The 14,251-nt window shown below is 37.8% G+C and overlaps 1 protein-coding gene across 1 annotated transcript; it reads right to left on the reverse strand.

Moving 5' to 3' along the window:
* Positions 1-7,307: 7,307 nt before the first annotated feature.
* Positions 7,308-9,061, reverse strand: LOC128133183 (uncharacterized). The gene is made up of 4 exons (XM_052770120.1): positions 8,878-9,061; positions 8,554-8,558; positions 7,987-8,500; positions 7,308-7,759 (listed from the first exon to the last, which is right to left on the reverse strand). Exons 1-4 carry the CDS (start codon positions 9,059-9,061, stop codon positions 7,308-7,310), a joined length of 1,155 nt encoding a protein of 384 aa, XP_052626080.1.
* Positions 9,062-14,251: the final 5,190 nt, after the last annotated feature.

Genomic DNA, 14,251 nt, shown 5'->3' on the forward strand with positions numbered 1-14,251 from the left:
TGGCCGATTGAGAAGAACCCTAATCGTTGTGGACGACTAGAGCAGGAGAGAAAGCTATTGGAACTTGGAGGAACTTGTTAGGCAAGAAGAAGAAGAGTTTGGCCAAAGGAATATCAAGGAGGATCGAGTCCTGAGGTTTGGGGACACAGAGAGTGCGTTTTCAGGTAATACTCGGACCATTTCTGTTATTTTGATGTGTATACGAATCTAGGGCTTATGAAACCCATTTAGTGATTAGATGGGTTATTATGTTATTACCCAGACGTTTTATACCCCAGTAATAAGATGTTTAGAAGTCCAGAAAGTCCCATGATTGTATATCTCGGGACCATACGTATTTCAGGAAGTAGTTGCTCGTCTGCATGGCATGGACTCGCCGAGTCCAATGATCAGACTCGGCGAGTAGCTTGAAGATTTACTGGGACTCGCCGAGTTGTTCTTCAGACTCGGCGAGTAGCTTGGAGATTGGCTGGAACTCGTCGAGCTATTCTTCAGACTCGACGAGTGGAGTCAGGGTGGCCCCGCGATTCTTCCACGAGGATCTCGTCGAGTCAAGAAGGATACTCGACGAGTAGATAAGGAATCCCAGAGAGTTGGAGGACGTCTAGACTCGCCGAGTCGCCATGGCACTCGCCGAGTCCGGTCGAGTTGACCGTTGACCGTTGACTGTTGACCGTGGACCAGAGTTGACCTAAGTCTGACTTCTTAGGGATAGTCACACTTAGAGGATATAAGTGCTAATGAGATATGTGATGTTATAGGGAGGTTGTAGCTCGTTGGTTTGTTCACGAGTGATTTCAGGATTTGCTAGCTCTCAGCATTTACAAGGTGAGTCTTCTCACTATACTGTACCCGGAAGGGTTTGACTGTATGACCGGAAGGTCAGCTATGATATGTGATATGTGTGCTATATGTGGTAAGCTGCTTGTTATATGTGCTATGCATGTTATGGGCCGGAAGGCGATTATATTATGGGTCGGAAGGCAATATGTTATGGGCCGGAAGGCAATATATTGTGTGATGGACCGGAAGGTCGGCGTGGGTAGGACCGGAAGGTTTACCCAGCAGGGACGGAAGTCCCCTGAGACACATGGACCGGAAGGTCAGGGCCTGGAAAGGCGTATGTGCGTAAGTTGTATATTGGGGAACTCACTAAGCATTTATGCTTACAGTTGTTGTGCATGTATTTCAGGTACTAGCGAGGACCGTGGGAAGGCGCCGGCGTGATCAATACACACTGAAGAATGCTTTGATGATCTTGGGATTTTGATTATTTGTATTTGACAGAATACTTAAACTATTTATGCCTTGCTTTGATTGGAAATAGATATATTTTTAAAATGAAAAATTTGTTTGAAAATTTGCGTTGTTACACCATGGACTATCCATGAAAGTTTAGCCCAACTTAAATGAACTTGGCCCATCACACATATATATCTAAGAGTCCATATTTAATTAGTTCCTTTTGATCACTTAATTAATTATAAATTAATTATTGATCAATACTAATTAAATAATATGATTATATATTAATATATTATAACTTATAATATATTAATATAAAATTACTAGTATCCTTTTCCTCATCTTGTCTATCCAACTGTCCCGATGCCATGCAACCCAAATGGACCATGTCGGGTCGGGTCAAGTCTTACCAATTATATTTATAGACTTAAACATTAATCTAACAGTGGGAACGACCAAAAAGTTCCATGGAAATTCGAAGCATTCTAGGATTAGCTGGATACTACCGACGATTTATCCAAGGGTTTTCTTCGATAGTTGTTCCATTAACAGCTTTAACCCACAAAGGAGCTACTTATACATGGAGTGAGAAGCACGAAGAAGCATTCGAGAAGCTGAAGAAGAAGTTGTGTGAAGCACCAATTCTTTCTTTACCGGATGGAGTTAAAGTCTTCGCAGTGTATGGCAACGCGTCGTGAGTCGGGTTGGGTTGTGTTCTGACCCAAAGAGAAAAGGTGATAGCATACGCATCTCGACAATTGAAGGAGCATGAAAAGAACTACCCCACTCATGATCTGGAGTTGGCAGCGGTAGTTTTTGCCTTAAAGATATGGAGGCATTAACTCTATGGCATGGAGTGCAAGCTTTTCACTGATCATAAGAGTCTCCAGTATCTCTTTAATCAGAAGGAATTAAACATGAGACAACAATGTTGGCTAGAGTTACTCAAGGACTACGACTGTGAGATACTTTACCACACCAGTAAAGCAAATGTTGTTACTGATGCTCTCAATCAAAAAGTCAACCTTGAGAGAAAAAGGCCAAGAGTTTTGAGAATAGATGTTGTCTCCACGGTTGTGGAAAATATCAAGAAAGCTCAAGAACAAGCTTCAGAGAAGAATGACCGAAAGGAAGAACATTTAGGCAAAACGTTAGTGTTCGGTACAAACAGTCAAGGACTGTAGGTATTCTAAGATCGGATTTGGGTACACAAGACGGGAGGAATAAGAGATCTTCTGATGGAAGAAGCTCACAAGACCATGTACTCATTTCATCCCGGCAGCACAAAAATGTATAAGGATCTAAAACCCTACTACTGGTGGCCGACGATGAAACTCGATGTTGTGATGTATGTGGCCGAGTGTGTGACATGTGCAAGAGTTAAGGCACAACATCAGAAACCGTATGGGAGTTTAGAACCTTTACCTGTACCCACTGGTAATTGGGAAGACATCACCATGGATTTTGTGACTAAACTGCCTAGGACGAAGAACGGTCACGACATGATTTGGGTGGTCTTGGATCGTTTCATCAATAGTGCACACTTCATAGCAGCCAACGAGAGGTAGTCTATGGATAAGCTCGCAAATGCTTACGTGAAGGAAGTGGTAAGACTTCACGGTGTTCCTCTGACGATTGTATCGGATCACGATAGTTGTTTCACGTCAAGGTTTTGGAGAAGTCTGCAAGTGGAATTGGGTACAAAATTATTTTTAAGTACAACTTACCATCCGCAGACTGATGGTCAGAGCGAATGAACGATTAAAAAACTCGAAGATATGCTAAGAGCATGTACCCTGGAGTTCCATGGAAATTGGGACGAGCACTTACCTCTGGTAGAATTTTCCTACAACAATAGTATCCACTCGAGAATCAAAATGGCGCCTTATCAAGCTTTGTACGGACAGAAGTGTCGTACGCCGTCTTGTTGGCTTGAGGCTGGAGAAAAGCAGTTGATGGGCCCTGAGATAGTCCATGATACTGCTGAGAAGCTGATGGTGATCAAGGAAAGGATGTAAGCAGCTCAGGATGATCAAAAGAGCTATGCTGACAAGAAAAGACAACCGATGACTTTTGAAGCTGGGGATTCGGTTTTGCTTAAAGTCTCACCGTGGAAGGGACTTAGAAGATTTGGGAAATGAGGAAAGTTGAGTCCAAGGTTTATTAGACCATTCAAAGTTCTTCAAAGGATTGGGAACCAAGCTTACAAGCTCGAATTACCCAAAGAACTATATAGTATTCATAACACCTTCCATGTGTGTTATTTGAGGAAGCAAGAGGTTGATTGAAGAGCCCGAGGCAATTGTTGACCGTCAGATTAAGAAGTTACGACGCGAGATGGTCGAATTAGTGCTAGTCCATTGGAAACATTCAAATGGGCTTAATCTCACCTGGGAAACAGAGAGTGACATGATGAGTCGTTATCCGCATCTGTTTGTTGATGCATAAATCCAAGACAGAATCATCCTAAAGGGGAGAGAAATGTAACGCCCGTGTTTCAGGGCTAAGCAGTAGTAGATGATGTAATAGTCTAGGACAACTATTATAACTCTTTTTGAAGTAATAAAGATGAATTATTTGAGTATTATGTGAATTATGTGCATTTATGTGCTTATTACTTATTTATAAATGTATAATAAATAAAGGATAAAAATAAGTGTCAAAATTAAAATGTCAGATAAACATGATATCTTTACATAAATTTGTAGTGGTCAAAACAAGGATTCCGGATATATAAAGAACACCTAAATCCAAGTTATAACGAAGAAGTTATGACCCGTCGAAGTTTTGCGACAAAACCGGCACGACATTTTGTGATGTAAATAGTGAATTTACGATAGAGGACTTTTGGCCTTATTAATCTAAATTAGAGTTGTATTATACGTTAAACCGAGATCGTGCATAAAAAGAACGCCCAAATCTGACTTCGTATGAGGAAGTTATGAATTTTCTAAGATTTGACTTAGCAGTGCACAACCCGAAACTCGAATATTAGATCGAATGGTTTTTGTCCTACGCGGCCTAAATGAGAATTGAAGATCTCATTAATAGGAACTCAACGGTAAAAAGGCAGACGAAAACGGAGTCCGTATGTAGAAGTTATGAATTTTACACGGACATTTAACAGTATAATCTCCTCGGACTGCTAAATTTAAGATCAATCGAGAATTAGCCAACGGAGTGAAAACAAAAGTTGCAGATCTTATTTTTACCTATGTGTGGATATAAAGAACGTCAAAAACGGAGCACGTATGTGAAAGTTACAGATTTTAGAAGTCGGAAGTGTGCTGTGCGAAAATGGATGATGTGGCACAATCTTGGCAATTGCTTTCTCCCCAAGTCTTGCCACCAGATGGTGACATGTGGCACCAAGTTCAGCCATATTTCATCCTATAAATAGAACCTCTCCATTTCTCATTTTCTGCACACCTTTCCCATTCTTTCTTCTCTCTACTCTCTCTCTAAACCTCCCAAAAAACCCCATAAGCCCTTTGAAACTCCCCTAGCGCTAGAAGATAGCTCCAGAGTGCTGAACGGCTCCAAGAAGAAGAGTTTTTCAGCTCGGGAACGCTGCTCCTAGCGAAGCTTGGTTTTCGAGAAAACCCGCTGTAAGTGAACTACGCCTACGCTATTTTTAATATAGCTTTTAATTAATTATAGTAACATTATTAGGATCTTATAATAATTATTTAGGCTATTATTAGGAGTTATATAAGTGTTGTTATAATATCTTTTTAACTACTCGTGGTACGGGGAATCTGGTTTAAAGGGCCGCATAGGGTTATTGGATTTCAGAAGTGCTATATGCCAAAATGGTCCTGCCCTCCGGTGTTTTATGTCCCATCCCTGTCTGTACATAGTGGTTGGAAAACATTGTTTAAACGCTTATATAATAATAATAATAATAATAATAATAATAATAATAATAATAATAATAATAATAATTAGTCACTGTAAATATTAGACTAAAATCTAGTGGTAATAATACTAGGTTTCGTCGAAGGAAATTATTTTTATGAAGTGAAGCGCTGTCTAAGTTCGGAATCACCACCTTTTCAGGTAAGTGCATAGTCACTTTCATCTTACACATAGATATGAAGTATTTTATATAAATTACGTGCTATGTGTGCATATTATCTTTATACTTGCTATCTATGCTGGATGAACGATTTTTATACATGTTTTAAATGATTTAAACTGTATATGTATTTTATATCTACTAAAATGTTGGGGTAAAACATGGGTAGGTGTAATAGATGATGTGTGATAAAATAATGAGAGGCCTCAATGTTGTTGTTGTTGATTCTGTTATCTAGTGGAGTATGGATGACGACCACCGACTCTTCTAGACAATCCAATGGAACGCTAGCAGGCTCGCAACCTGTAGGTGTTTGTGAACGATGTGTTCACTGGTGTACTCCATCCCCCTCATGGTTGCCTTAAGGACATTTATTGCTGAGGAATCGTCTTAGTAGTAGTGTCCATCCTAATGATGATCATTAGGCTAGGTCCCTTATGATAAGTGTTTAGGGACGTAAAGTGAGGATAACGAGAACGGGTAATCGAGTTATTGTTGGTTGTTGAAATTAAATAACTTATTTATTATGGGTTGAAAACCCTATGTGCTCACCAGGCTCACAATCCTGACACAATCAGTTTCTTGTATTACAAGTAGTGGCGCACGAGCATATATATGATGTTTGGGATGAGAGATTACGGATATAGGCCTGTAGATATGAATGAATGTAGTAAGGTTTATATTGTACTGTTTATGCTTTTGATCTGTATAGAACATGACATCCCGAGGTTTTTAATGAAATACATTTCTACGGAAATGCTTTGCGAAATTTTTATCATATTTTATTATGGGAACAAATTCTGCAACACTTTTATTTAAAATGTTATTCTGATTTTTTAACAACGCATAAACAAAATCGATCTTTTCTGGCCGTAAAAATAGGGATGTCACATCGCATCAGTGTCGTGTAAGCTTTTTTCTCTCACTTTTTTTTATCACATTCCACAAAAACCGGAAACTCATATTTTTCATCCCCTTCTAACCTACTTATATTTTAATCTTAAAATAAATACAAATAAATTAAAATTATACAAAATTAATTAACAAAAAATTAAAACACATACAAACTAATTCAAACACTAATCATCTCTAATAAATAAAGGTTTTTATGTAACTTGTCACACTCTCATTCGATTTCTCAAATGTCATTTTGTGGTTATTTTGAATTAATTTTTTTTCACATGTCATTTTATGAGTTTTTCTATTTTATTAAATTCCACATAATATTTTAATGTAATAATTGTAATAAATATAATAATAAATGGATATCAATTTAATTAATGAACTACCTTTTAATTTCAAAATTCTCAAAATTAAAGCTCATTAGTTTCATTTATTTATTTAAATTACTTGTTTAAATTTAAAATAAAAAAAATTTTCATTATAATAGTTCATTATTTTCTTAATTTTTTTTTTAATTCAAAGTTCTCAAATATTTCGATTTTTATATTTAACTTTTATGTAATATATGAGTCTTACAACTAGTTAAAAATATAGTCGTAATGCATGATATATAAGTAAATGTAATGCATGATATATAAGTAAACCAAAACATGAGAGAGAGAGAGAGACCTCCAAGGCGATACTCTACGACCTTAATGGTGTACTGTTCATATTTTAAGAAGCAATATTATATGTTTTACGCTACAGCTTACGCTAGACATTTAGGCCCCGTTTAATAGTTGCTGACTAAGAAAGTGCTGACTAGAAAAGGTTTATCTGGGTAAGAAATCCTGACTGAGTAAGAAATCCTGTTGTTTGATTATACATCTGACTGAATGTGCTGAGTGATGAAAAATGACTATTTTACCCTGCTATTATATATAGTGATAGATTAAGTTGCTGAATAATTATAAAAACATACATATTGTCATACAAAATGTAAATGACACACAAATAAAAAATGTCATACAAAATGTAAATTAAACGTAAATCATTTAATATCCAAATAAAAACATAATGAAATTTAAAATAACATAATAATTTAATGTAAAGTAGGTGAAAGTAGTCGATTTGCAATTTGATCACGCAAAACACGCATATCGGCTTCTGGACCCCATTCTATGCCTTGTATGTTTTCTCTATCAATTCCCCCACCTTGGACGTCAGGAGTAACCATAGTGTCCTCCTCAAAATTCCTAAACAAATCATCTTCTATATTGTATTTCTTTATAAAATTATGGACCGCGACACAAGCAATGACTATGTCTCTTTGTACTATAAAAGGATAAGGAGCCATTTGTTTTAAGATTGGGAATCTCGCCTTCAATACACCATAAATAACATTTCTAAGTTGTGCATGAGCATAATTGAACCTTTCTTCTCTAGATAAAGGTCTGCCTCTTCGAAAATCGACTAACCAATACCTAGTATTGCGGTATGGAGCCATAAACCCACGAGTGTTTGTATATACTGCATCACAAAGGTAATATTTATCTGCAAATGAATGTGACATATTATATAATGACACATATTATATAAAGAAGATAGATAATAAAAATTATATAAGGATTACAAACGTGGTGGAGGAAATGGAAATCCAGAAGTCGAATTGAATGCAACTTATTTCAAAACTCTCGAATCATGTGCTATACCCTCCTATCTAGCCTAAACAAAGGTTAATATCATATCAAAATCACAAATTCCTAATACATTTTGAAAACATTCTCCTTTTCCTCTTCCTCTATAACGAGTTTGTTGATCAACGGGTACAACCGCATGTACAACAGTTCCATCTAATGCACCTATTGCTCCGGAAAAAATATTTTTTAACCTTCTATGTCGTTTCGAGTTATGTCTTGTTGGATTAAGAGTTGTTGGTACTATAATTTCTTTTGCAAAACACATCATTGCAGTTAGGACTTCGTTAAAACATTGATGAATCGTTTGTGTGGAGTGATGAAATCTTCCCTTAACCGCACGAAAACGTTCATTATGTCCTATAACATGTAAGAACATAGCCATCTTCTCTTCAATGCTTATTTTCCTACTAGCTTGCAACCAATTTTTTTGGGTAAAATGGTTACATAATAATGCAAATGCCTCTTGTGTAAGACGCATCATATCGAAACATTGTGTAGGGTCTCCATACATCAAATCTTGCGTATACGCATACTCGCTTGAATCGTTATCTCTAATTCTATGAATTCTAATTAGCCTGCGCCGGTTTGACCTCAACTAGTAAAACACAAGTAAAAGAAAAGCTACAACTTCACCATCAGAAACCATACTTGACCTGTTACAAACAATTAGGTAACATGTTAAAGTAAAAAAGTCATATAACGAACGTCATATAACCAAAAAATAGTAAATAACAAAAGTCACATTCAATATCCAATAACATATCATCCAAAAAAGTCATCAAACATAGAATCCAAAAAACTAGTAAACATCATCCAAAAAAGTCATCAAACATAGGATCCAAAAAACTACTAAACATCATCCAAAAAAGTCATCAAACATAGGATCCAAAAAAGTCATCAAACATAGGATCCAAAAAAACTAGTAACCAAACTTTTCTACCCGCACCCATTAAAGGTAACCATACTTCCTACCCGCACCCATCACCCACGACGCACAACTACTATGCGAAAGTCGTAACCAAACTTTTCGAACATTGGCACTTTCACCAAATAGCAAAAGAGCGGTCTTGTGTCTTTCATCTTCTTCACCCCATTCCATTTTGTTCAATTTCTCCATACACGCATCAACATCCTTATCCATTTCACTTTTTTCCATTCTTTCATTTTTTCCACTAACGACCTTGCAAGCTTGACAATCTCATCATCGACTTCTAATTCCCTTGCATCTCTTTTTTTTTCCACCAACTCTTTTGTTTCCACCAATTTCCTTATTTTTTGAACGCCCCAAAGATTCTTCACTTGCACCTACGTGTTGTTTTGAGGTTTCCATTGGAACATCATCATCAAAATCATGTGCGCTAAACTATTCTACAGGACGAGAGAAGTATAGAAGATGGCCCCCAACTTTGAAAGTCCGTTGAGGTCGAGCCTTCAAATAGTTGGGTGCAAAGATCAAGGAACAACAGGGGTTTACTTTTCAATGACAACACAAACTTGTTCAACTGTTTACAATTTTTATAAATATTAGTATTTGCTATAAAAATAATCATACTAGTATTTGTTATAAAAAGTATTACCTTCTCCTCTTCCTTCCATTGTTCATCGGTCAGATTAAATTTATTTTTTATAGGATCATATATATTGTTGGTTTTGTTTTTCAGTTCACCCAAGCAACATATTTTTATTTGTAGTAGTCAAAGTGGTTTCTCATTTTCTTCTGATCAACCTCTTTACGATGTTCGTTTATCAATTTTTCGCATATTGTCTTCCATGAACTTGCCTTAAACCCAGAACCCTCACGGCCATTAGTGTTTAGTTCATGGATACATGCAACAATGAACGTTTTGTCCTCACTCTCGTTCCAAACCAACATCCTAAAACATTAATATTTAAAGTAATTTATCATAGTTTTTATCAAGATCAAGAACAGTTTTAAACATAAAGCAATTTTCAACCAAGGAAGTTAACATCATCCTAAATAATAATAGCACAATTAAACTCAAAAAAAATATGATTTGATAACTTATACACAAATAATTTTAGATTTCATAAAACATCAATATTCAAGCTAACAATTTCACAAAAGATAACAAGTTAACAATTAAGGTCAACAATATCAACATATACTTAAACAATTTCATAACATTTGGATTTTGATTTCAATTTCATAATACAACAAACATAATTTCTGATTTTATAGTTTATTAACAAAAAAGAACTTCAAATTTCTAATTTAATAGCTTATAAACGAAAAAACAACTTCCAATTCACATTCAATTTCCGAATTCATAACATTAGAAAAAAAAAATTCAATTTTCAGTTCTTATACACAAAGAACTACAACACAGAACATAAAAAAAGTTCCAATTCACATACAATTTCGAAATTCATCATATTGGAACAAAGAATTTCAAATTTTAGTTCTTGTACACAAAGAACTACAAAAAAGAACAAAAACAAACTTCCAATTCATATACAGGTTGAGAATTCATAATATTCTAACCAAATAGTATTTTGATTTCATAAAGAACTTCAAATTTCATACCATCAAAACATAAATGGTATCTGATTTTGAAAATTATTAACAGAAAAGTTAGAAGAATATCTTACCTGTGTGATGGAGTCGAGAAGGCGTTACTGATTGAAGAGAAATCTGGCGGTGGCGGAGGTTAGACCGGCGAGATGGCAAGGTCCGACCAGCGACCTCTGTTTGGCGTTCGCTGTGGAGTTCTTCCTGTATGGCGGCTCTGCTTTTAGGTCACTAGGAAGGGAACGCGAATGAGGGAAGAAAGAATAAAGACGCAGGGGCAAGATGGTCTAATTTCCAGTCAGCAAGTGTTAAGAAACTAAGCCAGAAAGCAATTTGGGTCAGCTAATCTTACCGTGAAAGCACAAATCAAACACCTAGGGCCTGACCGAGTCAGCCCAATTTGTTGACTCGACCCGGTCAGACATTTATCAAACACTGCCTTACTTTTTTTGAAAAATACTAATTACATGGTAGTTCGATAAGATATTTAATCTAATTAGCTATAAATGTGTTTGTTATAAGATGGTATTAAAAATCAAACTTTATTCTATTTTTAAAAAAATTGTTTTCTTAGAAAATATTATTGTGTAAGTTTTATTAGATATTTTTCGATTTTATTATTTTGTCCCTAAAAAGATAAAATTTCACAAATAGGCCTTATGGTCTTTCAAAGACAAAATTTTACAGATGGTGGTTATGGTTTTGATTTTGTACCAAAAACAGTATTTACAATTTTTTATTTTATTTTATTTTTTTGCGAAAATGGTCATTTTAGGCTAAGCGGAGTGGGCTCGCCAAATACCATCGCCAAACTCGTTAAGCAACCTGGAACACCACCCCCTAGCGCTCGCTAGGGGGCTCACCACCGGAGACTCGTCACTGTGTTGGCGAGAAGAAAGAGAAGGAGAGAAACGAATGTGATTGGTCTGATGGCTATATACAAGACAGGTAATAAATTCAGGTCATTTGTGATGTAACGTCCCGTTTAAAATAATATAATTAAATAATGAACCTAGAACCCGAGTAGCAATTTGTATTATTATTATTTGTTATTATTGTCCAAAATTAATTAATAATTAGTGGAGTGTTGGTTTCGGGGTGCCAAATGAGATACTATTGATTTCCGAGGGTTAAAGTGTAAGTGTGGGGGCTTATATTGAAGGATTTTATGGAGTTAGGGATTGAAGTGTAAGTTCAAGATTTATTTTGTAAGGATTTCTGAAGACAGGGGTTGTTTGGTAAATATTGGGTTTAGATTGAAAAGATTTTGGAAGCTGGGGACTAAAAGGTAAATTTTGGACCTATATTGGGAAGAATTTGTCATGGAGGGGTCAAATGGTAAATTTGGGATTTAAAATGAAAAGAAAAGGTGAAGGAGGGGCGGGTTGTGTCAATATGGGAAGAAGTTTTATGTGATGCGGGTATATATTGTAAGCCTCTAAACCCTAACCCTAAGGGATGTAACAACCGACATCCCACTCCCTCTTCATCCTCCAGCCGTCATCTTCTTCTCCCTCGTCCAGCTTCCATTTCCCTTCTTCTTCATGCTGCTCCAATCAATTGAGGTCGTCGACGGACCTCTGCTGTGGATGAAGACGCTGTGAGTAGGCCCGCTCGATTATGCCGATGCCACCACTCCCTTCTCCTCGCATTTCCGACCATCGAGTCGTCGCTGTCGGATGTTGTAGGCAGCAAAGAGTTCACTGTGGGACGTCGGAGTCCATGAGGAGAGTGCTGACTCGGTGTTATGGTCGTGGGTGGGGCTGATCGGTCTTGATGTTGTTGGGTTTCGTGGTGACCAAGTCCGCCGCTATTGCTGGTCGTTTTCCTCGCTGTCGTCGCCACCGTGAGCCGCCAGGGTGGCTGAAGTGTATTATGTATCGGACGTGTCTTGGGTTGCTGCTGTCGGAGATCCGAGGAAAACCCCGTTGCCGCCATACACCACCGTAGGTGTGTGTATTTTAGTGGCTGTGTGCGTGTATTATTAGTATGTGTGTGTGTATTTTTGGATGGTATTGTAGTTGTAACAAATGAGATAATGGAAAGAAAGTCAAAACCACAACCATAGGGTGGTGGCTGCCGCCACCGGCCACCATGTCGGGTGGCGGTGTGCTTTGCATTGTGGTATTGATTCGTTGGGATGCTTGAAACCCTAATGGGCTTAATGAAACTCTTGTGGGCTTATTGGGGCCCAATAAAGCCCTAATTGACTTAATAAAATCTTAACGGGCCTAATGAGGCCTAAAGTGACCTAAAAGCCCAACCATTGATTAATGGGCTAGTATTGGGTCAGAAACCCTAAATAGGGTTTGGAAAACCCTAATGCCATGGAACCCTAATTTTGGGAATTGATCGGGACGCACACGAGAATTATTTAATAACTTTAAATATTAAATAATAGTCATTGGCAAATTAATGTAAGGCAACAGTGGACTTAATAGATTAAGTCCTTAATGGGTTAAGTAAGAAACACTTAACCCTAATCATTATTTCATGTGAAAGCACTAATCTTACTCGGGCCTTGAGTTGGGCCTTACTATTGGGCTTTGGTGATTGGACTAATAATGGGCTTTCTAAGAATAAGTAAATGGACTAAATAATTGTATGGGCTTAAGGATAAGGCCCATGCGAGAGCCTTGGGCCCAATTTGGAAAATTGGGCCTTTATGAGTATGAGATATTGGGCCATGTGTAACATCTGGATTCCCAGGTATATTATTTTATTTAATTATTTTTCGAGTTTGTGGAGGAACTCGGCGAGTTGGTGCCAAGATTCATCGAGTATGGTCACGGATGTTCATCCGGGTTCATGTCCGGACTCGGCGAGTCCACGTTGTTTAATGAAACCCTAATCCCCCGGGTTTGGGGCCTATTTAAGGGCACTTATAGCCTCCCATTGCGGCTACCAGTCCCTTGAGAGAACCCTAAGTGATCCAAATTGTTTGTGAGGAAGGAGAAGTCACATTTGATCCTTGTACCTTTGGTTTAGCAAGAAGAAGGTGACCAAGAGCAAGAGGAGGTGCGATTCTAGCAGTTCCAGAGTTCAGAGACTTCATTTTGAGGTAATAGTTCGAACCTTCTCCAGTTTTGGTGTTGATCCTTAGAGATAGGGTTTTCTAACCCCTTTTGAGGGTAGTTATGTGGAGCAATTGGTCCCTCCTCGAGTTTGTGCCTTGGATCTGGACTCAAAGAGGTCCAGAGACCTTAACCCTTGGAGCTTTATGGATCAGTTTGGGGTTATTGGACTTAGGTTGCCATTTTTGGGACTAAATCAACATTTGATGCCTTGTTGTTGTTATATAAGCATCAAGATTCAGACTTTACGTGACATTCATGCTTGGGAAGGCCAGATCTATGGCTTAGGGGCACAAATCTGAACTGAGGAGGTCAATAGAGTTTGTGCATGGCATGAAATCGCCGAGTTGTTCTTGAGACTCGGCGAGTATAGTTAGGGTTTCACGTAAATTACTCAGTGAGTAGACTTGCCGAGTTGGGGGACAACTCAGTGAGTCAGAGGGGGATTAGAGGACTGGAGTTCAAGGCGGTACTCACCGAGTTGTTCTTGAGACTCGGCGAGTTGAGTCGGGGTGGCCCCGCGATTCATGCCTGGTGTGGCTCGTCGAGCATAGGGAGGGACTCGACGTACCAAGCGAAACAAAGAGATTAGTGGACATGTGTGTACTCGTCGAGTCACCGGAGTGCACTCGGCGAGTTGGGTCAAAGTTTGACCGTTGACTTTTGTTGACTTGTAGGGTTTGGTCAACAATGGAGTCCATGTGTCAAGAGGGGGGTAAAATAGTCTTTTACCCTTCTGAGG

Source organism: Lactuca sativa, chromosome 4 (genome assembly GCF_002870075.4).
Source record: "Lactuca sativa cultivar Salinas chromosome 4, Lsat_Salinas_v11, whole genome shotgun sequence".
In the NCBI taxonomy this organism is placed as follows: domain Eukaryota; kingdom Viridiplantae; phylum Streptophyta; class Magnoliopsida; order Asterales; family Asteraceae; genus Lactuca; species Lactuca sativa.